General features: G+C 42.8%; 1 protein-coding gene and 2 pseudogenes across 2 annotated transcripts in view; 2 read left to right on the forward strand and 1 right to left on the reverse strand.

Annotated features, from left to right (window-relative positions):
• Positions 1-718: 718 nt before the first annotated feature.
• On the forward strand, positions 719-24,417 carry LOC118525526 (zinc finger protein 677-like). Its single transcript, XM_078063432.1, has 4 exons — positions 719-841; positions 4,082-4,173; positions 6,240-6,366; positions 15,865-24,417. The coding sequence occupies exons 2-4, from the start codon at positions 4,159-4,161 to the stop codon at positions 17,157-17,159; spliced, it is 1,437 nt and encodes a 478-aa protein (XP_077919558.1). The 5' UTR covers positions 719-841; positions 4,082-4,158; the 3' UTR covers positions 17,160-24,417.
• Positions 821-27,358, forward strand: part of LOC118548107 (large ribosomal subunit protein eL43 pseudogene) — a 34,549-nt pseudogene continuing 8,011 nt past the window's right edge. Inside the window, exon 1 of the transcript XR_013444340.1 lies at positions 821-841. The product of XR_013444340.1 is annotated as a large ribosomal subunit protein eL43 pseudogene (transcript). The remainder of the gene's footprint in view (positions 842-27,358) is intronic.
• On the reverse strand, positions 24,552-25,555 carry LOC118548106 (vomeronasal type-1 receptor 4-like; annotated as a pseudogene).

Genomic DNA, 27,358 nt, shown 5'->3' on the forward strand with positions numbered 1-27,358 from the left:
CACCAGGCGCCCCCACGTTAGCTTTCAACACAAGTGGCCCACAAAACTCCAACCTTACCTCAAACTTTTGAAAACATCAACTTAAATGGGCAGGCAACAGTCCTGTTACACCAGACGTGACAGAAATTGGAAGGGATGGAAATTTAAAAAGCACGTACTGGGGCAGGGGAAGAGGAAACCAGGCCCCACCCAGATCCTACCCGAGATCCCGGCTACGTCCCCAGGATCCAGCCCCTGGTCTTTGGGGCTCCCAGAACGCCCGAATCTCTCTGGCGACGCCCTACCCAGGCCCCGCCCAACGGCCGTGGCCTCGACTCCGACGGCCCAGACAGGGCCACCCCTCCGGTGCGCCAGGCGCCGGAAGCTCTACGCCCACTTTCCGCCTGCCTCCGCCCTACCGCCGCCGTGGCTCCAAAGATCGTATCTGTTTCCCTCCCATTACCGGAAATGCTTCTTCGAATCTCCGCCCCAACCCGCCCACCGAATTGAGGGCGAAGGCCTGGCCAGTACGTGCTTCCCCGAGCTGCCGGAGGCGCTCCACCCAGACTCTGCCCCAGCCCCGCCCACAGGCGGTGAGCATCCTGGCCAGGCCACAATTCGCATCCCGCCCATTACCGGAAGCACTCCCCACAGGCCCTTCCCAGTCCCGTCGTCTCACTTGCGCGCACGCGCAGGTTTTCGCCGACCCGGAAGCGGCTAGCCGGGAGCGAAGGTCAAATCGGCAGCTGAGGGATTTTAACTTTCGCGTTTCTACGTCAGAATCTCAGTCCCCAGGCCTACACCCTTGGGGTCTGGGGTCTCCGCGCACATTAGAGTCGCCTCAGCCCCGCCTCCCACCGCGGTAAGTAGGGTGTCGCGGAGAGACACACGGAGCCCTGCGAGCGGCGCTGCCGGCCCGGGGGTCCCGGTGCGTTCAGGCTCCCATTTTTCGGAGTCGGTCCCCGCCTGTGGTGTCCCGGCCCGCGGGCCTTCAGACGCCGCCTGCCGCGTGGTCTCCTTGCTCCACGCCGTCCCTGGCACCGCTCCCACCCGCGCCGTGGGCGTCCAGGGAGATGGGCGTGTGCGCCTCGCGCCGCAGCCTGGCCCGGCTCGGCCCATAGAGGCGCGGCGTCTGGCCCTGGCCCTGGGATTGCGCAGACCCCGCCGCCCTCCCGAGATCCCCCCGTGCAGCCCCGCATACAGTGAGAGGACCGATGCCCGGGAACGGCACCCTCCTCGGTGCGGGCTTTCGGGAGCGGGATTTAGGGCGGAAGATCGCGGGGAGGCACGGAGCAGGTCCCCTGCCCCCCGCGAGGATGGGGGGCCTTGTGGAAGCCGTGACTGCAGAAGGAAGGCCCGGACAGCGGCCGACGAGGGAGAGGGGGGAGCAGGAGAAGGAGGATGGCGGAGGAGAGATCCGTGAGCCGGTCCGTACAGAGACGGCAAGATAGAGGATGCGGAGGGACCTGCCAGTGAGGCCGTAAGAGCGGAAGACAGGAACTCAGGAAAGTCGCAAGCGGAGAAAAGAAAAGAGCGAAATGTGGACAAAGGGAGGCGCTGCAGAAGAAGGGGAGCGGAACAGTCGGGGCCCCTGGTTATCAGAAGTGGGGCAACAGGGCGAGGTGCTTTACGCAGACAGCGGGGAGAAAATGGTTGTGAGCCTGCGATTGGCAGGGATGACGGCCCAGAGAGACAGCAGTGCGAGAGCTTAGCCAGAGGGGGCGCCAGTGAGTCGGGGCAGAGGGAACGGACCTGGGAGAGCCCAGGACACAGATGGGGGTGGGGCGGGGAGAGAGGCCGACATTGATGGAGATCGGAGCAGTCGGAAAGCTTGGGCTGAAAGAGTAAGGGAAGGTGACATAGGTCTCAGGAGCTCCCCGGAAAGTGTAGGTGTAGGGAAAGGAAGAGAGAAAAGGGGAGAAAGCAAGGGAGGAGACGGGGGAATCACAGGAAAGGGGAAAACAGGGGAGTGAATCAGGAAAGAGAAAGACATGAACAGATTAGTAGACAAATCTTTCGGAGGGAGAAAGAAGGGGAACGCAGATCTGGGTGAGTGGTTGTTAATGGGACATGGGTGATTCAGTTGTGATATAGTGACCTGTGTCTCCATAATGTATTTAACTTTAAATTTGCTTGTTTGAGTTGAACAGATGAGAAAGAGAATTACTTTTTATAAGGCTCGTGCATTTTATAGTTATTTGCATCATAAAATAGCTTTTAAAAATTAAACATAGAATTACCATATAATCCACCAAATTTACTTCTGTATATATTCACAAAGAAGTTGAAAACAGGGACGAGAACACGTATTTGTACTCTATGTTCATAGCATTACTCACAATAATGAAAAGATACAAAGAGCTCTTGATGCAGAACACTGAAAATTTGTCTGTACTCTGCAGTTGGGCTTGAATTTGACTCTTGACCCTCAGACAGACTTTGATCTACCATTCCATTCCCCTTGTCAGAGGCAGTAATGCCCTCCAATTTTCTAAATCTACTGGGTAATTGACTCTCTTCATCTGATCAGCAACATGTTGAACAGTGAACACTCCTTCCTTTGAAGACATTTTTTTTTTTATGGCTTTCCGGACATTACAGTATTGACGTATCTTACCTATCATCTGTGTGTGTGTTTCAGTTTTCTCCTCTCCACCTTGTTAACTTCAGTTTCCTCTGCATATTTTTCCTCAACACTCTCTGATTGGAGGAGTACCCCATTGGCTAGTCTTGGACTTGTTTCTGTCTACACTTGGTGACTTTCCATATCACCGTATCTCAGGGTTTAAACACCCTGAGGTCTCCTAGGTTCACACTCCATCTCAGACCTCTGCCCTAGACGCCAAATTGTGTTCTAAGCTGTCTACTCTACATCTCTGCTGGGACATCTAACAGGCATCTCCACCTTACGGTGTCCAAACATGACCTCCTGAACTCCCCCAATTGTGTTCCCTCCAGTCCTCCACCTCCCAGTTAAGAGCAGTGCCATCCTTCCTGGGGCATAGGTGACCATCTTGGCATGTTTTCAAAATACACAGTATATTGTTTGTGTGTGTTTTCACTTACGATAGAATAAAAAAAAAAAAAAGACTTTAATCTGGGTGAAAGACTACAGGGCTTCCAAAATTCACTTGAGATGGAGGAGAACATTGTCTGAAGACCATGGCTGGACATTCCTGATCTATTTCTGTGACCTGATCCCCTGCTTGTCTCCTCCTCCCTCACTGGGATTGAGGCCCACAGATGTCTTTGCTGTTCTTGAGGCCAGGGTCAGCACTGCCCCAGGGCTTTCCCAAGGGTGGTCTCTCTGTCTAGAATTCTCTGACTCTTCAAATGCAGGTGGTGCACTAGGTATTTATTGTGATATCACCTTCTCGTGGGGCCATCTCTGATGGCCCATTGGGACACTGCCATGTCCCATTCCAGCCTCACACCAGCCTCCCACTCTGGCGTGTAATGCCTGCTCTGCGTGGGTCTCTCTGCTCCTTCCTTTTCCACTGTCTGGATACAGGGGACAGGGCCCTAGGAGGGAGCAGAGCCACAGGTGGGTGGGGTGCTGGGCTGGTCTCCTCTGGTGCTCCACCCTGACTTCCCATGGGATTGCTGAGGCATTTTGCACATTCCTCCTGTGCCCAGTCCCCAGAGATTTCTCTTCTTGTGTTTGGGGTTATGGGGCTCAGCCTCAGTGGTGTTGAAAGTGCCCCAGGTGATTCTAATCTATATCCAGCATTGAGCACCAGGACTCCAGCTCATCCATTAATGAGAACTAAAAGTAGCCCCTGATCTCAAGAGAGGTGAGGGGGGTTGTTCTCTACATGGAATGTTATCAGGGTGGGTCTGTGACTTTAAAGGGAGGGTTAGTGCAGCCCAGATCCCCACTGCTGCAGCTCATGTGTGTGCTTCGCCAGGAGGGGAGTGAGTTCTGCAGGAAGAGGTCACAACACTCACTTGCTGGTCTCCATGTAGCAGTACACTGTCCCTGAATCCCTCCTGTGGCAGTGGGCAGCAGAGGGAGGGCGGGGGGGATCTTCCTGTGTGTGTGGTTGTGGCACAGGAAGGTGTATGTTGACCAGGTTTTAAACAGCATATATTTGACACTCAGGATTGACATCTCAAGACCCATCTTGCCTGGCAGAGAAGCCCAGAGGAGGGAGAAGAGGAAAGCCCAGAGAGTCAGGAATGACTCATTCTCAGGTAAAGTCATATCTCAGTTCCTTGTTCTGTCCTCTGTGTCCTCACCTCCACGTGGCTGGGCTCCTCACACTCTGAAGTGTCCCTCCTGACATGTTTGCTCATGCTCACCCCAGGACCTGCCCTCAGCCCCTCTGCCTGCCTGCAGATTGCAGCTCATACACTTCCATGTATCAATTTAATGGAGATCAAAAGTACTTGTTTCTAGTTTTAAAAAAATCTTGCAGGGGGTGCATGGCTGGTTTGGTGGGTAGATCATGAGACTCTTGATCTGGAAGTCATGAGTTTGAGCCCCATGTTGGTAGAGATTACTTTAAAAAAAATTGTGTTTAGGGGCGTCTGCCTTTGGCTCAGGTCATGAGCCTAGAGTCCCAGGATCGAGCCCGCATTGGGCTCCCTGCTCAGCGGGGAGTCTGCTTCTCCCTCTGCCCCTCACCCTGCTCATGTTCTCTCTCACTCTCTCTGTCTCTTTCTCAAATAAATAAAATACTTTTTAAAAAAATTGTGTTTACAGAGATAAAAGGGACAGCATAGGGAATAGTTGATGGTATTATAATAGTTTTGTATGGTAACAGATGGTAGCTAACTTGTGGTGAGCATAGAATAATGTATAGAGTTGTCAAATCACTATGTTGTACACCGGAAATTAATGTAACATTATGTGTCAATTATATTTCAATTAAAAATAAATTTTAAAAACATCTTGAAAAAAAAAATTGTGTTTACAGGGTTGTTTTTGTAAGCAGACTAAGTAGAATAACATTGACCGTTTTATTTACATCTAATACAATTTGCACATGTTCTTGTACCAGAAATGCACATGAGTAAAAAATGATAGATAATAAAGATTTATGTAAAAATAGATGTCATTTAAGGACGCCTGGGTGGCTCAGTCGGTTAAGCGTCTGCCTTCGGCTCAGGTCATGATCCCAGGGTCCTGGGATCGAGGCCCACATCAGGCTCCCTGCTCAGCGGGAAGCCTGCTTCTCCCTCTCCCACGCCCCCTGCTTGTGTTCCCTCTCTCGCTGTGTCTCTCTCTATCAAATAAATAAATAAAATCTTAAAAAAAAAAAGATGTCATTTAGAAACTGGTGTTTTGATTTCAGTTATTTTCAATGTATGTGTTTTCTGTCCACACGTGTGTGAACACTAGCCCATGGTGTGTAAAAAAGACGACATTTCATAAATAACTTTTATTTATTTTAACATTGGAAGTACGTCTGACATTTTCCATGGCCTTAAATTTATTTCTACACCATCATGGAAATGAGATAATCGCAGTAGGCATATGGTGTATGTGCATGTGCGTGTGCATGCAGATATATTGACCTTTTCTCCAGGCTTATGTTTCAGCCTTGAACTTGTTTCAGGTTTTTTCATTAGCAAACCCTCTGTCACCACACGTTTATTGTTGCATGCATTCCTTCACTGTGTGGCACTGTGAGTTCCATCCTAAAGCCTGACCACTTGGTTCAGGTGCAGGCTCTGCCATTTATGTCTGTTTGACCAGAGGCATGTTCATTAGAGTGTGTGTGACAGAGTTGGGTCCTGTGTAAGATGGGAACAAATACTAATTTAATTGGATGCAATGTCCTTATACAGGTTACCACTAGTAAAGCATTAGAGTAATGCTTACCGTACGGGAAGTGTTCAGAACTTCAGATGGTTTTATTATTATGAGATTCCCATTTTGCAATGTACACCTTTCATTAACACTACTATAGACTTTGTCAACCCTGAAGACACTGCTCATGCAGAAATTTGCTGTCATTTGGTGTGTACAACATACTATCTAGAACTTGCATCTAGTTTACCATTTGTAGATGTTTTTGCATTTGTGTATTTTATCTGGCACAATATTATAAAATCCTCAGTTTAGCTGAAGGAAATCCTGTGATGGAAAAGTATAACAAATCCAAATCAGGGATATAGGACTTGCTCAAAATGATCTTTTGTGGACCTATTGAAGCCCTCATTTCTATTTGACCCTTACACCTCTCTCCTCCTCTCATTTTTATGAAATAAGTAGTTCCCTAATGGCCTCTTGGTGAAATGTGCTTTCATTTCAGGAACTGTTGACCTTCAGGGATGTGGCCATAGAATTCTCTCCGGAGGAGTGGGAGTGCCTGGACCCTGCTCAGAGGGCCTTGTACAGGGACGTGATGGTGGAGAACTACAGGAACCTGGTCTTCCTGGGTGAGGATTAGTTTCCCTACAGAGGTTGGGTACTGCTCTGGTGTATCTTTGTGTTTTTCTTGGGGATTTCTTGGGAGCCCCTTTCCTGCTTGACTGAAATTGAAGCCCTGCTGATTCAGAAATGAAAAGCTTCCCAATGTGGTATCTGGATTTTAAACGCAGATGATCATGCAGGTAGTGGTGGTGCTAGGAGGAACAAGACCTTATGTCAAAACTTTAAAATACCACATTGCCTGGTTTTACACCCGTAATTTTGATTTGGTCGTTGTGGGAAGAGAGCTGGATATCTGTATATGTCAAACATTTAAGCATTTGGAAGAGTGTCACTGAACAAATGTGTGAAATGCTATTCTAGACCCGCCTGTAATGAATGTCCTTGGTCTCAGCTGACAGAGGGCTGGGAAAACCCCAGGACATCATCTGCTGTTTTCCATATCAGCAGGAATCTCTTTCTGAGCTGAATATTATCTCCACTGTGGAGAGTGCTTGCTCTGAAATGCTAAGAGTGGGGTAAAACAAGCAACAAAACCCAGGTGGGTGGGAAGGCGGGAAAGATGTGAACACAAGTAGGGATAGATGGCAGAGAGAAAGTGACTTCCAGAAATGTCATTTGGAACATTCCCCCGGATAGGAGAGGTGGTTGGAAAAGAAGAGTTGATTTCTCAAAGGAACTCATTGTTCTCCCTCTCCTTCACTCTCTTCTTTGTATGTGTGTGTTTCCTGCCCTCCTCGGTGGTTCTGCTGCTCTTGTCAGCGACCAGGACAAAGTCTTTTAACATGACCCAGACATGCTGTTCTCTGCCCCCCTAGGGCCCTTTACTGGTTCAACCTTGGGGAGCACATGAAGGGCTCTTTGTAAGGGGTATTCTTCCTTCCTTAGCCTCTCCTTCCCTACTCAGTCCACACAGATCTGATCTGAGGCTCCCCTTCGTCCTGACTGCAGGCCTTCTCCAGCTTGCATCCCATTTCATGTGCTGAGTGACCTGTCATGATGGGAACATCGGCTGCTCTTTTGCATCTGGGACTCCAGGCAGGAGCATGGGCTGTCTCAGGCCCTCTGCCTATTCCGTGCCTCTACCATATCCTCATTTCCACTTTTGCCTTTCAGGGGCATGTGTACTGGGAATAGAAGGGTGTTTTGAGATTGCTATTCAGCAGTGCTGTATAGAGAGAGGGTGGGGAAAACCTTTGATTCCCAGTCCTTCAAGGGGACTGTATCTCAGGCTTTGGGCCCTCAGCCTGGAGTCTGTAGGCAGACCCTAGGCCTGTTTGAACATCCCACAACATCAGACCCCCTTCCTTAATTTCCTGTCTTTGTCTCCCTCTTGTAGCTCCTCCTTAGTCTGGGAGTGTGGGAAACCCTTGGCTGTCCCTGATTTCCTGGTCTCCTGTTTGTATGGTGTTGCCTGTGAAATTTTCTTGGTTCTGAAATACGGTTCCTCAGCGTCTGAAATTTTATCCTCATATTTTGGACAACTGGGCACTGTGGTGAACTCTGCCAGGAGGAATTTTACTGGGTAAAAGAACATTCTGGATGGAGAACACATATATTTAGATGTCAGAGCATCATCCTGCTAAGTAGAGACGTGGGCCCTGAAGCACCTGAGTAGTGTGGTCAGCATGTTCCAGGATGCTGACATGGAGTGTAGCATGAGAGCCCGGCTTATGGCTCCAGTTGTCCTTCCAGTTTTTGGTGTGTCACCAAAGTGTGTCTTGAGGACATTGTGGCAATGTTGATGGAGTACACTAAGGAGTATACTTGATTTTGCATGAACAAGTATAGGAATTTTTTTTTTTAACATAATTGTGCTCCTTTTTTTTTTTTAAGATTTTATTTATTTGAGAGAGAAAGAGATCACGAACGGGGTGGGGGAGTAGAGGGAGAAGCAGACTCCCCACTGAGCAGGGAGCCCAACGCAGGACTTGATCCCAGGACTCTGGGTTCATGACGCAAGCCATAGGCAGATGCTTAACCGACTGATCCACCCAGGCACCCCCTTTATTTTTTTTTTAAATATTTTATTTATTTATTTACCGGAGAGAGGGAGAGAGAAGCAGGCTCCCCACTTAGCAAGGAGCCCAATGAGGGACTTGATCCCAGGACCCTGGGATCATGACCTGAGCCAAAGGCAGAGGCTTAACCAACTGAGCCATCCAGGCCCTATGAACAAGTACAGGAATTTATTCTAGGGAGAAAAATGTCTGCCTTCATATCCTCATCTGTGAGACTGCTGACCAAACTATCGTTCATGCAACAGTGTTCATTCCATGTGTGTGCTGTGTTCCTCTTCAACAAATAAGATTCGATTTATTGTGTTGAGGGAATTTATGAGTTCATGATGCCTACCTTATTGAACTCTACCGCATTTCTGTATTTGAAAATGTTTGTACTTTGATCTGCAGGGTTCCACGTATTATAAACTTGTTATTTTTGTATTTAATCATTGGTTATGTATTTGATGACACTCCTCAGTGTTCTTTATTTTATACCCTTTTTTTTGTGGGACTGTTTGATCAAAGAATGAATGTTGGTTCATATATTTTATAAGATTTCTTTCCTGGGGCGCCTGGGTGGCTCAGTCGTTAAGCATCTGCCTTCGGCTCAGGTCATGGTCCCAGGGTCCTGGGATCAAGCCCCGCATCGGGCTCCCTGCTCTGCGGGAAGCCTGCTTCTCCCTCTCCCACTCCCCCTGCTTGTGTTCCCACTCTCTCGCTATGTCTCTATCTGTCAAATAAATAAAATCTTTAAAAAAAAAAAAAAAAAAGATTTCCTTCCTGAATGTTAAGGGTTATAGCTGATCACCTTTTTTCCCAAAACCTATATAACTTGTAGAATAGAGAAAATATATTCATAGTTAAATTTTTCCATGAGAGTTGCTTGACTTTATAATTGGTTATTAAGAAACGCTTTTCTTGGAGTGCCTGGTTGGCTCAGTCGGAAGATCATGTGACTCTTGATCTCAGGGTCATGAGTTCTAACTCCGTTTTGGGTGTAGAGATTGCTAAAAAAAATAAGCTTAAGAAAATACTTTTCTCATTTGAATGAATTTGGATTTTTTAAATGGGGAAACTTGGATATCTTGAGAATATACTTTTGTTTTGAAGTGACTGTGTTCCTCCCAGAATTAGAGGTGATTCGTCCATAATTAGTTATATAAGATACCTTCATTTTTCTATGGTATATTTTAATTTGTCTAAACATATCTTGTTGGGTTTTATATGAGTTTTATAGACTTTTATTTTGGTTCAGGTGTTTTATTTTAAGAAATCATTTCCCTATCTAGATTTGCCATGAAACTCTTTGTATACTGAACTAATACTTAAATATCTAATTTTATTTTATAGATAAATACCAATTTCTTGCACTTCATGTACTTCATCACTGTTTCTTATGATACAGTTTTCCGCAAAATTTTGTAAGGTTCTGGAAATCCCATTTTTCAGCTAACTCATGATGATTGTTTTGTTTTCCATCTTTTATTTAACCTGAACTCTAATTAGTGTTCACATCGTCCTTGTTGACCCATATCTCAGTGTTCTTTGTTCTCTGGCCATTATTGTTTCTTATGTTGTTGGGTTAGCTCTGCACAGCCATGTGCTGCATGAATCTCCTGGAACTGGCAAATACTGTTTTTGCCCTTAACTGCTGCTGATAATACTGCCTTCGTTAGAAGTTATTCCTTGTTGTTTCGATGCAGTGACTCTTAAGGTTGCCTGTAGTCTCCTGATAATCTTCGTGAATTCAGGATTTAATAATTTTGGGCACGTGCACAGTAATTTTTCTTCATGATAATTATGTTTATTAATATAGTAAAAGCCTCCCTCACGTCATTTCTGTTTCATGTGCGGAATTATGTTGAGAGATCCATGATAGAATTTCAGGTAATGAGAGGAAGCCAGCCTAAGAAAAACTGTCATTTTTACCTAATATAATCAGACTTAGTTTCAAAATTTAACATATTAAAATTGGAAAATATTTATTTTTAGATCTGTTGCAAAATAAATCACCTAGATTGTTAGCTAGTTTAAAAAGAACACTTTAGGGCGCCTGGGTGGCTCAGTCGTTAAGCGTCTGCCTTCGGCTCAGGTCATGATCCTGGGATCGAGTCCCACATCGGGCTCCCTGCTTGGCAGGAAGCCTGCTTCTCCCTCTCCCACTCCCCCTGCTTGTGTTCCTGCTCTCGCTATCTCTCTCTCTGTCAAATAAATAAATAAAATCTTTAAAAAAATAAAAACACTTTAGGGGTGCCTTTATGGCTCAGTCCATTAGGCGTCTGCCTTCAGCTCCAGTCATAATCTAGCCCCGTGTTGGGCTCCCTGCTCAGTGGGGAGCCTGCTTCTCCCTCTCCCTTTGCCTCTCTCCTTGCTTGTGCTCTTTCTCTCAGATAAATAAATAAAATCTTTTTAAAAAAATAAATAAAATAAAAGGAACGCTTTATTAGAGTGGAATTCACGTAACATGAAACTAGCCATTTTAAAGTGAATAGTTCATTGGCATTTCACGCATTTAGCAGTTGTTCAACTACTACCTCTGTCTGGTTGTATATTTCCAACCCTCCAATTTACTGTTTTTTACCCATTAAGCAGTTTCTCCACATTTTCCTCTGTTCCCAGTCCCTGGAAACTACCAGCCTGTGTTTTGTCTCTGTTGATGTATTCTACAGAATTTTTCTTTTTCAATATTGTCTGGACTCTTAGGGGCCCTTTGCAGTTCCATATTTATTGGATCATGTTTTTCCACTTCTACAAAAATAGTTTTTGGAATTTTGATAGTGTCTGTGTAGACTCTCCAAACCACTTTGGTCAATATTACCATCTTTAAAAATATGAAATCTTCCAATCCATTGTATGCTATGTCTTTCCCTTTATGTAAACATGTTTAATTTCTCTCAGCAGCATTTTACAGTTCTCAGCCTTACAGGTCTTTCACCTCCTTGATTATTTCATGGCATTTTATTCTTTGGATGGTACATTTTACATGGTATCATTTCTAAAATTTCCTTTCCGGGTTGTTCGTTATATTGTGTAAAGCACAACTGAGTATCCTGCAACTTTCCTGACATCACTTATAAGATTTTGTGTGTGTGTGTTTGTTTACGTCTTTCAGGGGATATTTCATGGAATTCTATATGTGTAAATCTATGACATCTTCACACAGAGATAATTCTCCTTTTTCCCTCCAATATCTGTGCTTTTTTTTTTTTCTTGTTTTATTGTTCTGGTTAGAATTTGCAGAATAATGTTAGATACCATCAATGAAAATGGATGTCCATGTGTTATTTCTTATCTCAGGAGGAAATCTTTACTGTTTCATCTAGGATATTAGCTATAGGTTTTCATAAATAATCTTTAAGAGGTTGAGTAAAGTCCCTTCTCTTCTGAGTATGCTGAGTGTTGTCATAAGAGTTTTAGAATTTTTCAAATATTCTGCATACAGTGAGATCATTATGTAGGTTTTTTCTGTTTGTCTTACTGTTAATATGGATTATTACGTTTATAAGTGTTTATAGGTTGAACCTTCCACTGTTGAATTCTTGGAACAAGTCCCTCTTATTTATGTTGTGTAAGTTTTTTTCTTTTTTTTTTTTTTTAAGATTTTATGTATTTATTTGAGAGAGACAGAGCATGGAGGGGGAGGGACAAAGGAAGAGGGAGAGGCAGATTCCCTGCTGAGCAGGGAGCCCAGCATGGACTCAAGACCACTACCCAAGCCAAAGGCACACACTCAGCCCACTGAGCCGTCCAGGTGTCCCTTTGTTGTATAATTTTAATAAAACTTTCTATTCAGTTGGCTGGTGTTTTACATCTGTATTTATAAGGGATATTATTCTGTAGTTTTCTTTTCTTGTGATGTCTTTGTCTGGTTTGGTATAGGAATAATGTTGGCCTCAGAGGCACCAAGGGGGTGCAGTCGGTTAAGGGTCCAACTTGGTTTCAGCTCAGGTCCCGATCTCAGGGTCATGAGATCAAGCACCCTGTCGGGCTCTCAAGCTCAGCGTGGAGTCTGCTTAAGACTCTCCATGCCTTGCCCTCTGCTCTTCCCCTCCAGTACTCACTCACTTTCTCTCTCTAAAATAAATAATCTTTGGGGGGAAATAAGATTAATGTTGGCCTCTGAGAATAAGAAGTGTTCCATCTTTTATTTCTTATAGTGCTGTTTTACTTACAAGGAACTTTCTCACCTTTTGTTTCTCTTGGAAGCCTTAATTTCGCCCATATTTTCAAAGGATGGTGTTTCTGGGGATAGAATTGATTAACAGATTTTTGTTTTGTTTTGTTTTTTCATTTGTCAGCACTTTAAATACGTTATCCCATTATCTCTGGACTTCATGATTTGGCTAAAAAATCAGCTCTGAAAGTTATTGTGCGTCCTTTGTATATGATGCTTCTCCCTTCCTGCTTTCAAAGTTCTCTTTTTTACCTTTGTCTTTCCACATACTGATTATGATTTGTTGCAGTGTGCGTCTCTCTTGCAGTTTTTTTCTTAATTGCATGTTCACTGAGTTCTTAGATTTGTAGACTCTTGTCTTTTAACATTTAAGAAATTGTCCACCATATTTCTTCAATAATCCTGCCTCCTTCTCTTTCTCCTTTCTTCTTGGGACTCCCATTGTTCATATGTTGGCCCACATGATGTCCTGCAGCACCATTAGACTCTGTTCACTTACACTCAGTCTTTTTCTTTGTGCTCCTCATACAGGGTAATTTCAACTGATCTCCCTGCCAGTTATCTGAATCTCATTAGACCTGATATTGAACCTCTCTATGAAATTTTTCAATTCAGGTATTTTACATTTCAGCTTCAGAATATGTTTAGTTTCTTTGTCCACCTTCTATCTCTTTATTGATATTCTCTGTTTATTGATACAGTATTTTTCTGATTGCTTTTTAATTCTTTGTTCATCATTCCCTTTAGCTTAAATAGTTGATTTAAAGTGTGTGTTTAGTAAGTCCAAAGTTTGGGCTTCCTTAGGGCCAAGTTTTGTTATTTATTAAATATTTATTTTTCTGTATGGGTCCTGCTTTATTGTTGTGTTGCCTCTTTGTAACTTCTTGTTTAAAATGAGACATTTTGAATATGTTGAAACTTTGGAAATCGTAATATTCTCCCTCTAAGGGTGGTGTATTTTTTTATGTCTCTTGTGATTGTTGTTTTGTGTGTGTTTGTTTGTTTCCCTCAACAAATTTTGTGTGGTGTATTTTCTTTGTTACGTGTGGCCATTGGTGCCTTTGGTTCGCTTATTGGTCAGCTAGTGATTCAGCAGATTTCTTGAAACTGCTGGAACCAAACACAAAACAAACCAACTTTCCACTCTTTGTAGATGAGTTGTGTGTGTGTGTGTGTGCGTTGGGGAGTGCATGAAACGTACAGGGTACAAGTTTAAGACAACAGTGCCTTAGTGCCTTATCCTTCACTACTGCTTGCTCACAATCTGGTCAGCTGGAGGTACACGCTTGGGGGCTTCTCAGGTCTCTTCTCATGTGTCTGGTCCTGGGCATGCCTGCAACCTTCTAGGGTCCCTGGAATATGTGGGGAATTTTCAAAGCCTTACTCCCCAGTGCACCTCACTCCCCAGTGTTTTCCTCAGGGTTTTCAGTTTGCCCATTGTTTGCCTCACTTGTTATCCCTGCCCTAGGTGGCCGTGGCTACTAGACTTACCTTTAAATATTTGTGATGAATGGCCCCTGGTTATTATCTCCATTTAGGTAGAGATCTGAGGTAGGCCAAAGAAAGCAAGCATTTTGAGCCACTCCTTCAGGGAGCCAGCAGGCAGATTAAAGAAACAAACAAATAACCAGTCACAATTCTTTGAAGATGCCATCTCTTCCCTGAGGTTTGGGAAGCCTGTATCCCTTGCAGACTGCCATCTTCAAGGCCACTTCCTAGCTGCGGTGCAGGGCACGGAGTCAGGGCAAGTTAAAACAGCTACCTTTTTCTTGATTAAGAGTGTGCCTTGTTGCTGGAATCCTGTGATTAATTTCCAGGGTTCTTATAAAGTTCATTCTGACAGTTTTTGGTAGTTCATCTCCTGCTGGAGTCTCCTGGAGTTCCCTTCTTTGCCATTTCCATGTCACAGAGCCCCACTGTTAATCTCTATACTATTACATGTTTATCAGAACTTCTATTTCACAATGGATGATTTCAACATATTTTCCGTTTATGATATTGTGTGCTTCTCCTGAAATTCAGCCTCTTTCTTTTTCTCTTATGGGTGAGCTCTTCAGAATTCTGAAGTCTATATACATTTTTAAATAAATGAATGTATTTATTAATTACTTCTGGATTTGCCTTGGGTTACTAACATGTTTATTATTTTTTATTATGATTAACACATAATTAATTTCTACATATATTATGGTATATAATCACAATTCACTGATTATTACATTGCAGTATGCCTCTTTTGCCTGGCTATATTTTTGGAAGAAGTATTCAGAAGAATATTTTATTATCCTTGAATGTTATTTTAATATTGTAGACAACAAGTATTCAAGAATTGACCTTTTTTTTTTAAATTTTTTTATTGTTATGAAATGAATTGACCTTTTTTTTTAAGATTTTATTTATTTGAGGGCGCCTGGGTGGCTCAGTCGTTAAGCGTCTGCCTTTAGCTCGGGTCATGATCCCAGGGTCCTGGGATCGAGCCCCGCATCGGGCTCCCTGCTCTGTGGGAAGCCTGCTTCTCCCTCTGCCACTCCCCCTGCTTGTGTTCCCTCTCTCGCTGTGTCTCTCTCTGTCAAATAAATAAAATCTTTAAAAAAAAAAAAAAAAGATTTTATTTGAGAGAGAGATTGCAGAGCGAGAGAGAGAGAGCATGAGCAGGGGGAGGTGCAGAGGGAGAAGGAGAAGCAGGCTCTCCACTGAGCAGGGAGCCCAATGTGAGACTCGATCCCCAGGACCCTGGGATCATAACCTGAGCCAAAGGCAGACGCTTAACCGACTGAGCCACCCAGTCGCCCCTCCAGAATTGACTTTAATATATATATATATTTTTCAAGTATGATTCACCCCTATCCCTCCTATGAGGTTTTTAGGCTTTGGGGTGCCTATGGAAAATTCCTGTCTTTCAGGGCACTGGAACTTTTGATCACAGAGCATTTAAATAGGCTTCCCTGAAAATAATTTGAACTACATGTAATCACTCTTTCATTACTGAGGAATCTTATGTTTTTTTGTGTTTCTGAACATTTGCACATCATGGTTGAGAAGCTTGATAACTCTGTTAATTATGAATTCTACTTTTGGTGTAATACTTTTTCTTTTTTTTCTTTTTTAATTTTTATTTATTTGAGAGGGAGAGGGAGAAGCAGGCCCCCCACTGAGCAGGGAGTCCGACACGGGGCTTGATCCCAGGATGCTGGGATCATGACTGGAGCTGAAGGCAGACGCCTAATGACTGAGCCACCCAGGTGCCCCTGGTGTAATACTTTTTCATATAAAATATCCGTCTTTAAACTCTGGTTAATATGAAGCCTGTCATTATTTATATATTACAGATATCTCTACTAGATGTATGAGCAAAGAATTACCACCAAAAGACAACATTAATAATGGAGAATTATTCCAAACGTTGATTTTGGAAAGACACGTAAGTCATGACTTTGATGACTTTGGTTTGAGGGAAGTCCAGCAAGATGTGAACAAATTTGAGACTCAGTGGCTATATGAAGAAAAAAATTACAAAGGAATGACTATATCCCATTATAAAAATCTCACTTGTAGAGAAGACCAACAACATCACAAATTCTGGAATAATTTCGCTGTAAAGCATAGTGTTTCCATAAGAAATAGTAAATCTCAATATTATAAACATGATATGACGAATAAGGCACTAAAAAACAAGGTAGGCTCTTCAGGAAACAAGTATAGGAACTGTTTGGACAGTGGGCTTGGATTAAGCTTTCATTCACATCTGGCTGAACTGCAAAGATTTCAAACCGAAGAGGAAATTCATGAAAGTAATCAAGTTGAGAAGTCTACCAAAAAGACTTCAGTTTCACTTCAAAAAATTCCTTCTAGTGTCAAAACCAACATTTTTAACAAATATGGGAAGGTTCTTACACATTCTTCATTACAGACACAACACCAAAAAACACCCAAAAGAGAAAAACCTTACAAATGTAAAGAGTGTGGGAAGACTTTTAGCCATTGCTCAACCTTAGCTACTCATCAAAGAATTCATTCTGAGCAGAAACCTTACAAATGTAATGAGTGTGGCAAAGTCTTTAACAGGTTCTCAAACCTCACGAGGCATCAGAGAATCCATACTGGAGAGAAACCATATAAATGTAATGTATGTGGTAAGGATTTTATGATACGTTCACACCTTTGGGGACATGAGCGAATTCATACTGGAGAGAAGCCTTACAAATGTAATGTGTGTGGCAAAGCCTTTTCTGAGTGTTCAAATCTTGTTCAACATAAAAGAATCCATTCTGGAGAGAAACCTTATAAATGTAATCAGTGTGGTAAGGAATTTATCACCCGTTCACACCTTTGGGGTCATGAGAGAACTCACACTGGAGAGAAACCTTACAAATGTAATGAGTGTGGAAAGGCCTTCTCCGGGAGTTCAAATCTTACTCAACATAAGAGAATTCATGCTGGAGAGAAACCATATAAATGTAATGTATGTGACAAGGCCTTTAGTCAGAATTCAAGCCTTACAGTTCATCAGAGAATTCATACTGGGGAGAAGCCTTACAGATGTCATGAATGTGGGAAAGCCTTTAAGCAGTATTCAAGCCTGAGTAGACACCAGAATATACATAGAATGAAGATAAAGATGTAGAAACTGTGGTAAGGCTTTTATTAAATGTTCTCACATTTGGAGTCATGAGGGAATGCATACTGCAAAGAAACTTTACAAAACAATGGCATGGCCTTCGTGCCATGACTTGACCTCAGGAATCACCAAAGATTTCATGTTGGGGAAAACCCTATAAACACAGTGTGTGGTAAATTGCTTAAGTAGGTGGTACAATGTACTGTGCATGAGAGAATTCTTACTAGTGAGAACTAAATCTAGTTCTTGAAGATTAATCAAATCAAATGTCAGACTCTGCGGGAAAATTAAAAGAATGATTTAAAATTCCTGAGACAATGGGTATCAAAGGAGCAGGGGCATCTATGGAAATGCCCACTTATCTTCAGTTTATACAGTCATTTTATTAGTTTAGACGTGATGAGGTTTATTTACTTTATTATTGAATTTGGAACTGTAGTTGGAAATCTGTGAATGATGTTATGTCTTCATCACAGACTTTCCATGTGTTGCCACAGTGGTGTCTGTAATGGAACTTCTTGTTTTGGTCCTAATGTGAATGGTGTTTTTTTTTAATTTTCAAGTCACTTGTTTCTTGCTGATATCTAGGAAGATAGTTAACTTTTGTATTATGACCTTGTATCTTGCAGTCTTGGTATAATTGCACATTAGTATTTTCTCTACCATACTGTGGCGCATCGTATGAGATAGTTCTGAAGTTCTGGTGACAGGTGCCACTCTGTCTTGTTCCTGGCATAAAAACACGGGACTCTCTGTTACCATACTAATACTGATTGAGTCTTGCAGTCATTAAGTTCAACTTGGTCATGGTGCAAATTCTGGACATATTGTGTTGCAATCAGAGTATCCGGTTTATTAAGGTCTTGGAAGCTTCATGCATCATTGGTATTGGCATATAAAAAAAAAATCTTTGCACATAAATGGAAACTGGTCACAGCCAAAATTATAAATAATATGCCAGTAATCTAAAATATGAGTACAAGTTATGAAAACACCTAAGTGTAGATCTAGATTATTATAAGAACATAGCTATCCAGCTTTTTCAGTATATCATAATGGTTAAATCATGTGCTTTGATACCTCCCCCAGTAACTTTAAGTCCCCAGTCTGCTGCTAAACAAGGAGTGGAGATAGTGAAATCACTCAACCCTGTGTGCCTAAGTTCTCCTCCTTAGAATGAAACTAGTAGTAGTCCCATCCCTGATTTTTGATGAATGAAGACTTTAAGTGCCTTGACAGCAGAGATTCTTACATTGTGAGTGTTCTTTAGAATTCCCCATTCAACTCTTAGAAGGCTCTTAATGAAGCTAAAATTAAATATTTTTTTCTTAAAGATTTTATTTATTTTCGAGAGGGAGAGAGCACGAGAGAGCGGGGAGGAGCAGAGGTAGAAGGAGAAGCAGACTCCCTGCTGAGCAGGGAGCCTGACGTGGAGCTCAATCCTGGGACCCCCTGAGCCGAAGGCAGACGCTTAACCCAGTGAACCACCCAGGCGCCCCTAAAGTAAATATGTCTTAATGGGAAGTAAGCATAAGTGAAGAATATTGGTTTACACTTGAAATGGTAAATGTAGGCGAAACGTCAGGTTCCCATGCAGCATCCCCCAAAGGAAGAACGTCACTCATTGCGAACCATCAGATGGCCTCCAGGTTTTTGGCAGTAGGAATGGTCTTCTTATCACAGATGCTGATTAGAATCCTGGGGAATTTCTTTCTTCTTCCTTTACCAGTATATCTTCCTTTTTGTCATAGGTGAAGGTTAAGGTCCACAGATCTGAGTGTCAAGCACCTGTTTGTAGCCAGCTCCTTAGTCATCATTACAGGAATCTCGAGCACAGTGACAGCTTTTGGGTAGGAACATTTCCCTGATTTTGGATATAAATTTGTTTGCTGGGTCATAGAGTGATACTGTGCTATATTATGTAACATGTAACTATCTGAGGAACCTGGGTGAAGGGGTGAAGTTTACAAGGACTTTTTCATACAATCTTTGCACATTTTGTGTATCTGTAATTACTTCAAAATAAAGAGTAACGAAAGGCAACATGATATGCTGTGGCTTTTAGAAAGTTCAGGTGCAGCTCTTTGTTCATATGAGAATAAAGGACATTATAGGTACATCCAAAAATCATTCTTAAAACTTAAATTCTTAAAACTTGTCATCTCCTTGGTAATTTTCCAGAACACCGTAAATGGGATATGCCTCCACCCCACACAACGTGCGGCTTACTCTGCTTCTAAGAACAGAATCAGCAGCACAGGAGTAGAACCAAAGGATTGGGTGTTTAAAGTGTTTGCTTTATTATGCATTGGTGGATACTTTGTTCTGGAACCACCTCTAATCTTGCATGAAGTGGGCAGATGATCTGAGGAAAGGGGAAGATGAGTCCGGAAGTACCATTGAAATTCTCTTACTGTCTGCATGAACGAAGCTTCCATCTTTCCCTTAAGAACAGGGTCAGAAACTCCTCATTCTGGACAGAGTTCTTGAGACGCGATAGAAGAGGCAGATCTACACAAGGTGAGGTCCTGCCTTGGGGAGGGAAGCTAGCCTCACACAAGACAACCAGCTTTCTGTAGGTTTCTAATATCATGACTGTGCACATAAGCTCTCTGAGCAGCGTCTATGCAGTCCCTGTGTTCTAGGAGGATACTGTGGAGTACTGGTGAATGTCCCAGTCCCTTAAATGAAATACACGCACACAGACATACATTTCCTAAAGTGGCAATGGGAAGATTCTTTTGTTTTCACACATTATGAGACAAGAATAGGAGTATAAGGATTGGTTCTGGTGTAGTGTGAGGATTATTACTTGAGTTTGGTGGCAGAACTTCTGGGTCCTGACTTTGGAGAAGTTTGACCTTTGTAAGTTTCAGATAGCTCCTTCAGGGTGGTGGCTTCCCTGTAAGGCTCAGTTGCACATTGTGTGGGGACCTTTCTGTGAAATCATGATTGATGGAAGGCATTGTACATGCATGTGCCTTCCTATACTAGTTACAGGTCATGGGATGTAGTATCCTAATTCAGGTGCTTCTCAGTTTCATCTTGTGAGCATACCACCCCAAAAGCTATTCTCAGTCTCCCACATCATCCCTCTGCATTCTGCCTTCACCCCTGTAACCTAATCTCCTGTTGTCCTAACCTGGAGGGTTTGCCTGAGGATAAAAGTGAGGTAACATGTCCCCCGCGATTTCTTAGACATAGCTGATTAATCTCTTTTTTCCTATATCCCTTTTCCTCACATGATCGATGCAGTCCCAGGACTGCAGTAGAGCCTGGGGTTGTCATAGGAGAGAGAATTCATAGGGAATGTTAGAAGAAAGAAAGCTTTAGGATAGAGAATAAGAGGACTTTTTAAACAGATGAGGGCCTCCCAGACATGTCAGCCTACAGAAGACCCACAATGGTACCATGCAGTGGCAGTTACAAAACAGGTTTGGTGCACCTGGCTGGCCTGGTAGAGCACGTGAGTCTTGATCTCGGGGTTGGGAGTTTGAGCCCCACGTTGACTGCAGAGTTTACTTTAAAAAAAAAAAAAAATGAAAGTTTAAAAACGAAAATACAGGCTTGATCAACAGCTTGAATATAGTCCATTTCTTTAGTGAACAGGCGTTCGCCCACCATGGCTTCTGAATGAGTGAACGCAGATGATTATGTCAGCACCGATGATTTGTTTCTGCATCTTACACAAAGATTGGTGCCCTTAATCTCAGTCTGTAGTTTTTCAAGTGGCAGGTCAAATAACTCCAACTCGGGCAGTAGCCCAAGATCCTGGATTCTGACCACTGAGTAAAACAACCACATCAGCTCTCATTTCTGCATGTCCAACAGAGAGGCTAAACATCCAGCCCAGTGAATCCATGAGGTTTTAGCTTTGGTGAATCATCAGTGGACCAGTGTCAGACAATGAGGGGAATCTGGGATCACTGAGGTCCTCACGGTGCCAGGGGCTTTGCTTCAGGCTGCAGATATGACTTATTCCTATAGAGCTGAGATGTTACTGATGCCAGTCAGGATTCATCCTTAAATATACCTTGTCCATTTGACCAGCAAGTCATTTAGGATCCCTCTGCGTTGTTGGTTGTAGGGTTCAAGTTGCCTCATCAACATGGGAATGTTACACCAGACAGTCACAAGTCCTGAATGGGTCGTGCTTCACTTTTGACAAATGTTCGGTAGCAAGCTAATGGCTGCTTTTCAAAAGCAATTTACCTGTTAGTTATGTCACACCTGAGTTCAGGGGCGCTTGGGTGGCTCAGTTGGTTAAGCATCTGCCTTCAGCTCAGGTCATGATCTCAGGGTCCTGAGATTGAGCCCTGCATCGCATCAGGCGCTCTATTCAGCAGGGAGTCTGCTTCTCCCTCTCCCTCTGCCCCTCCCCCCTGCTCGTGCTGTCTTTCAAATAAATAAAATCTTTAAAAAACAAACAAACCTGAGTCCAAACCCCAAGGGAGCCTTCCAGATGGAGACTGCCTGCCTTTGTCAGAGACTCCAAATGGTGGAATCTGGCACAGTTTTGCATTGTCTCCGATACTGCAGAAGTCTATTAAAGGGCTGGGCCTTTTGGGGGTTTTTTTGATGGTGGTCGTGGGCAAGATACAACAGTGTATTTTTCTTTATTGCTAGAATGAGCATTGCACATTGCCCATATAATTCCAATAAACTGTAATTGGAAAAGGACTCTGAATTTGTTACATTTTATCAGCCTTACCTACTGGCAGAGAAGGAATGTCCTAGACAGGCCTATTGAGACTAATGTCTCTAACTTTCCAACAAACAATTCATCCACATAGGGAAACACTGACAGCAGAGGGTTGAGATAAATGTGCTATATTCTCACCCACACACTGAAGGGAAATGCCTGGGGAGTTTGCTTCACTAACACTGTTCTCCCTTCAGCCCACCCTGAAGAATGTGGATAAATATGGAATCTCATACAGATGGTGATGGTTGTGAAAATTGGCAAAACATTTTGAAAAGTATTGGAAATATGAATGAAAGCTGAACAGATGTAAGCCTATGACCATGAAATTTACTATTCCAACAGAAATTTGTACTGTGTCACCAAAGCACAAATTCTAGAATTTACGTAGCAGAGCTATTCATAATAGCCCGAAACTGAAAATCACCCACATGTGCATCAGGAGTGGAAAGGTTAAAGTAATTGTTAGATATTTATACAATGGAATTCTATTAAATGTTAAGAGTCCACACAATGGAACTAATGCTAGTAAATGACCTACAACATGTGTTAATAAGAATGAGTTCATGAAACCATTTGGAATGTGAAGCCAAATATAGAAGATTCTATTCTGTATGGGTCCATTTCTATAAAGTGCCGAACAGGCACTTTGAAAAGTGATCTGTGCTGTTAAATGTCACATTACTGTTTACTGTGGTAGATAGTAACTGGGAGGTTTTTTGGGTTGAAAATCTTCTGGTTTTTTTTAACTACAAAATAGATACAGAGATGTGTTCACTTTGTGCTATTTTACTGTGCTTTGTACTTAAGACCTATATGTGTATCTTGAAAATTGTTTTTAAATACCTATCACCAATTTTTAAAAATTCAGGAGAAGGTAAGTAGATTAATGTTTTCATGTCCTTTTGTTATTGTAAAGACACTAAATAGTACTGTAATTTGTTTTTAAAAGATGTGCTCTAATTCCTAGGTGAAATATGAAGATATTGAGTGTAAAACCTCCTAAATTAAGGTAAAGTAGAGAATTATTGAAAATTTACACAGAAGATAGAAAAATAAGAAAATAGACCATGGGTAATGAAGAACATGCTATTGCATATTGGTAAATCTAATCCCAACTTACCACTGTTATATTGAACATAAATTGGTAATAGCTCTTGTTACAATCTAACATTGTTTGACCCTATTCAGTGATTTTTTTTTTTTCACAAGTTAAAACATTAGGATTAAAGTAAAATAATGAAATATAATCTCATGGCATTTCAACCTAGTAAACTGCCAACAGGACTGTATAGTAAGATTAACGTAGGTTGTCATTATAATCATTGTAAGTGGTACTATTCTCATATTTATTAATGTACAGTTTTCCAATACTACTGATGAGTAACAGACAATCTAACAACTCACCGCACGTACACATTCAGAGACATGTATGTGTGTGTGTGTATTGCATCTTGATTTGTGGTCTAATGTGTGGTAAATATTTCTGAGTGGCTCTAATCTTAAAAATAGTATTTCTCTATTTGTGTGCCATAGGGTTCAATATAACAAGATTCATTATGTCAAACGAATTCTCTTCAAATTATTGAATCCTTAATATTTTACTACAGCTTCATTAGGTAAATACAGCGCTAGCTATATGGTAATTTTTCCTGTACTTGAGTAACAACTGTTTTGTCCTGTGGAAACCCTCCTGCCACAGACTGCACATAAACAGGATTCCTGACTTCCCTTCTGAATGACGTCCTGAGCTGCTACAGGTTCAGTCAGAAACTCCACTTCCTTCCTCCTGACAGACATGAGTGCCCCCAGGTTTCTTTCTTTCCAACATGAGAATTGTCATCTTCACGTGATACAGAAAAGTCTATCCTCTGCAGTTGCCAAAACCCATGCCACTTTACCCTCACGTTTTGCCTTTTTGTCTCTCACTCGCCTGATGTCGTTTAAACAATTAGCCATACATCTTCGTGCTGTCATTTTTCCCACTGCAGTTTAATCTACAGGAAAAAAATACTGTGCTTCTCTCCCTTCATATAATTATCTTTCCAACAACCACCATCTCTATAAGGTTGTAATGTACTAATTTCATACCTTGGCCCCAAATACACCTACTACCTGAACCTGATTTCCATTTCCACTTCACCCCCTTCTATTTCATTTTTCCCAGAGAACATTTTGTTTATTCAGTTTTTTGAATGGCCATCTCACATACTGTTCCTTTTCCATGGAACTTTACCAGACATTCCATGCTTAGTTAATTTCTGGATAAATATATTATGTCAAACTGGAAGTTCTACACTCAAAGACATCCCCATAATATCCAGGTTGTATGAGATGCACGTCTTCTTTATTTCATAGGCTCGAACTGCTCCACTATAAACATGACTAACAATTATGTAAGGATTTAAATAATAATTACATAGTACTCCATTTACAGTTGTTGTATTTATGGTTTATTATTGGACACAACTTCAGTCCAAGAGCTTTCGTAAGGTGACTGTGTCATCACTAGAACTCTGTGAAGAGGAGTGAATAAACAGTGGATGCTGTGCATAAACATAACTATGTTTCATTTCTTTTTTTTTTTACGTTAAACTCAAGCCCCAGTGTGGGCCTTGAACTTATGACCATGATGAAGAGTTGCATGCTCTATTGAATGAGCTGGCCAGGTGCCCCACTTTATGTTTCTGATGACATCAGGAGATTTAGTTCCTTGTCCAGACAAAACAGAGCCTGGACACACTGGAGCCATGGCTCATGAGAACAAAGGGGCCTACAGTTGGGAAAAATCTGTTGTTTAAGGCAGAGATGTTCACCAGCAACCAACTGGGATTATTAATAAGAACAGTGCAGACTTGGAAGGTGGAAGACGGTATAAAATGATACAAGGGTGCTCCCAAGGACAAGGATTCTTTGGGTGACTGTGGACCCGGGGATGCATCTTGGGGAGAGATTGTTGGTATGAACGTGCCTGACCCCCTGCTTGTGCTCATGCAGGATGGAAACCACGGAGCCACTGGCCCACAGCATGACCCCCGAGCAGCAGATATCAGAGAATGACAACAATGTTGCCTGTAGTGATAGTGTGGTTTTGTTATTACCTACCCCAGAACAGGATCCCAAATCCTTTTTCATTGTGATGTTTGCATTGTTCCATTTGCCAGTCACACATACAGGAAAAGAGAGATTTACCAGTATCGGCAGGATCCAGCACAACGAAACAAAGGAGCCAATGTGCCTGGGAGCTTTTACTTTTAAGTTCTGCCCATGTGGAGTTTCTGGGGCTGATTGTGCTGGCCTGGAAGATACTCAAGAGGCAGGTGCTGCTGATGGGCACACCCGTTCCCACCCTGTGAAGATAGAAAACAAGTTTGCATCTGACATCATCAAGGAAATCTTTCAAATCAAGAGCTGCCACTGTCTGGGGACTCCTTTAGGAAGCAGGGCTAGAGTTGGCTCTAATCAGGTGCTTAAGCATCCAATCTGTGGATCTCACCCTGCGCCCAGTAGAGTAAAGGAGGAGATAATGGTAGAGAAGGGAGAAATTTCCAGTGATTGTGAATCCTGTCTGTGATAAGATTGTTCCGATGGTCACATTCCTGAAGCCATTCTGCCAGCTTACAGTGACTGATAAAATTCTTTTGTCTTCAGAGTCAGAGGATCCTGCAAGGGAATATGATGCATGGGCTGCATTTATCATGTCCACTGCAATTCAATATTCTGCACTTACCATTGGTTCCCCATTAGAAATGATCGTAGTTCTATAATTTTTAGCAGCATCTTTCCCCTTGGTGATGTGTTTGTACATAAGAGGAGCAGACACAACAGCCATATCAAAGTGTGGGGTCCTTTAGTGTCATTCAAAGATATTATAAGTTCCTGGACATGTTTATTGTTAATGTTACTAGTCTAAGTTTTTAATACTCTATTAGTAATTATTATTTTTATCACGAGGGAAACTCCCACAGGTAGCAGCACTTCTCACTTTCACTTCCCCTAGCTCCCACTTTCCAGTACCTGCGATGGGTCCACATATTGGGACTCTCCCTTTCTCACAATGGGACTCTTTGGGAGCCCATCCACAGTCCCCTTTTCGTACTCCCTTGGAACCAGGTAGGCACACCACCCACCCCAGTGGTGGCTGCATGAACGCTTTCTAGATGTAGCCACTTGGATCCCGGAGAGCTTGCCAGTAGCCACCAAAGGCCCTGGGAGTTGGGGACTTGAGTGATCATGATAGCCAGTGTTGGCTGGACCCCAGGGAGGACATGGGGATGCTATGCCTGCCCACACCCAACACCCCTGGGAGCCCTAAGGACTGAGGCTTGGCATTGAGAAAGCTGGCCTGTTTCCTGAGCAACTTAGCTGAAAGCTGAATGTTTTGGGGAAAGAGGGGGGGGCGTCCTGAGGGGGAGGCAGGCTCCTGTGAGGGAGGGAGCATGCTGGGATGGAAAACTGCAGTTCAGTGCCACCAGGGGCGGCCACAGGAGAGGCTTCCAGTCCCAGGCCTTAACTGGCATGTGGTGGCCCCACCAGGGCCTCCTGGAGTCCGGGGGGCTTGGAGGCCTCACAGTCTGCACTTGGAACTTCCCATATAGTTCCTTTCCCACTTTCACTGGGAGCACGGCAGGGTCCAGGTGCTGGGTGGTGGCGTCTGGGTCACACCAGCGGAGTGATGCTTCTTGAAAATCAAGTTGACATTTTTGTCTTCCTGTACTTTCTCGAGGGTGTATTCCTTTGGGGTCTTAGATGGAGCTCTTTTTAACACTTTCTCCCAGGTTAGTATGGATTTGATCACTTTTAGGGCAGAGGCTACAGCTTTGGAAAAATCATCTCTTCTTTTTAATTACTCCACCGTCCTTTTTAAGTCCTCTTCCCCCCTTTCACCTTCCTTTGAAATCTTGTCTGGAGGAAACAGAGGATAAACCCTCAAAGAAAAGTGGTTTCTTTTCAGTGGGCACTCTTCTGTGAGTTTGGGGTGAGGCACTAAGGTCGTGTAGGTGTGCAATGATCGACTGTTGTGGGCCATCAGGTTTCAGGGGTTACCTGTCACCCTGAGGCCATCTGTCTCCAGTTTCCTCTCACCCTTGCACACTTCCACCGTTCTGCCGTTATTGAATTATAGTGCATAGAGTGGAGAGTGAGCAGGAGAACCAGGCTGATATTTTAAATATGTGTTCTTTGGTGGTCTTCAAGCAGATTTTTAAGAGCTGAAAGAAAAAAAAGTTATTTGCCTTATAAATTAGCATCAGTCTTCCTTTCTTTTTTCTCTCCTCTCCCTGTAAAGACAGAAACTTGAAATTGTTTGGTGCTAGGTGTTTTTTTGTTTGTTTTGTTTTACTATTCTATTAAGTTTTTAAAATTTAAATTCCAGTTAATATACAGTGTAATAAAATTTCAGGTTGTACAATATAGTGATTCAACACTTCCATACCTCACCAAGTGCTCTTCTGGAAGTGCATTCCTTAATCTCCCTCACCTATTTAGCCCACCTCCCTCCCGA

This window comes from Halichoerus grypus, chromosome 15 (assembly GCF_964656455.1).
Source record: "Halichoerus grypus chromosome 15, mHalGry1.hap1.1, whole genome shotgun sequence".
NCBI lineage: Eukaryota > Metazoa > Chordata > Mammalia > Carnivora > Phocidae > Halichoerus > Halichoerus grypus.

What these genes read in the sequence shown, in the direction of transcription:
- LOC118525526 (XM_078063432.1), top strand. An exon ending in CAGGAACCTGGTCTTCCTGG is followed by an intron (nt 6,367 to 15,864) that starts GTGAGGATTAGT and finishes TATATATTACAG; the next exon opens with ATATCTCTACTAGATGTATG.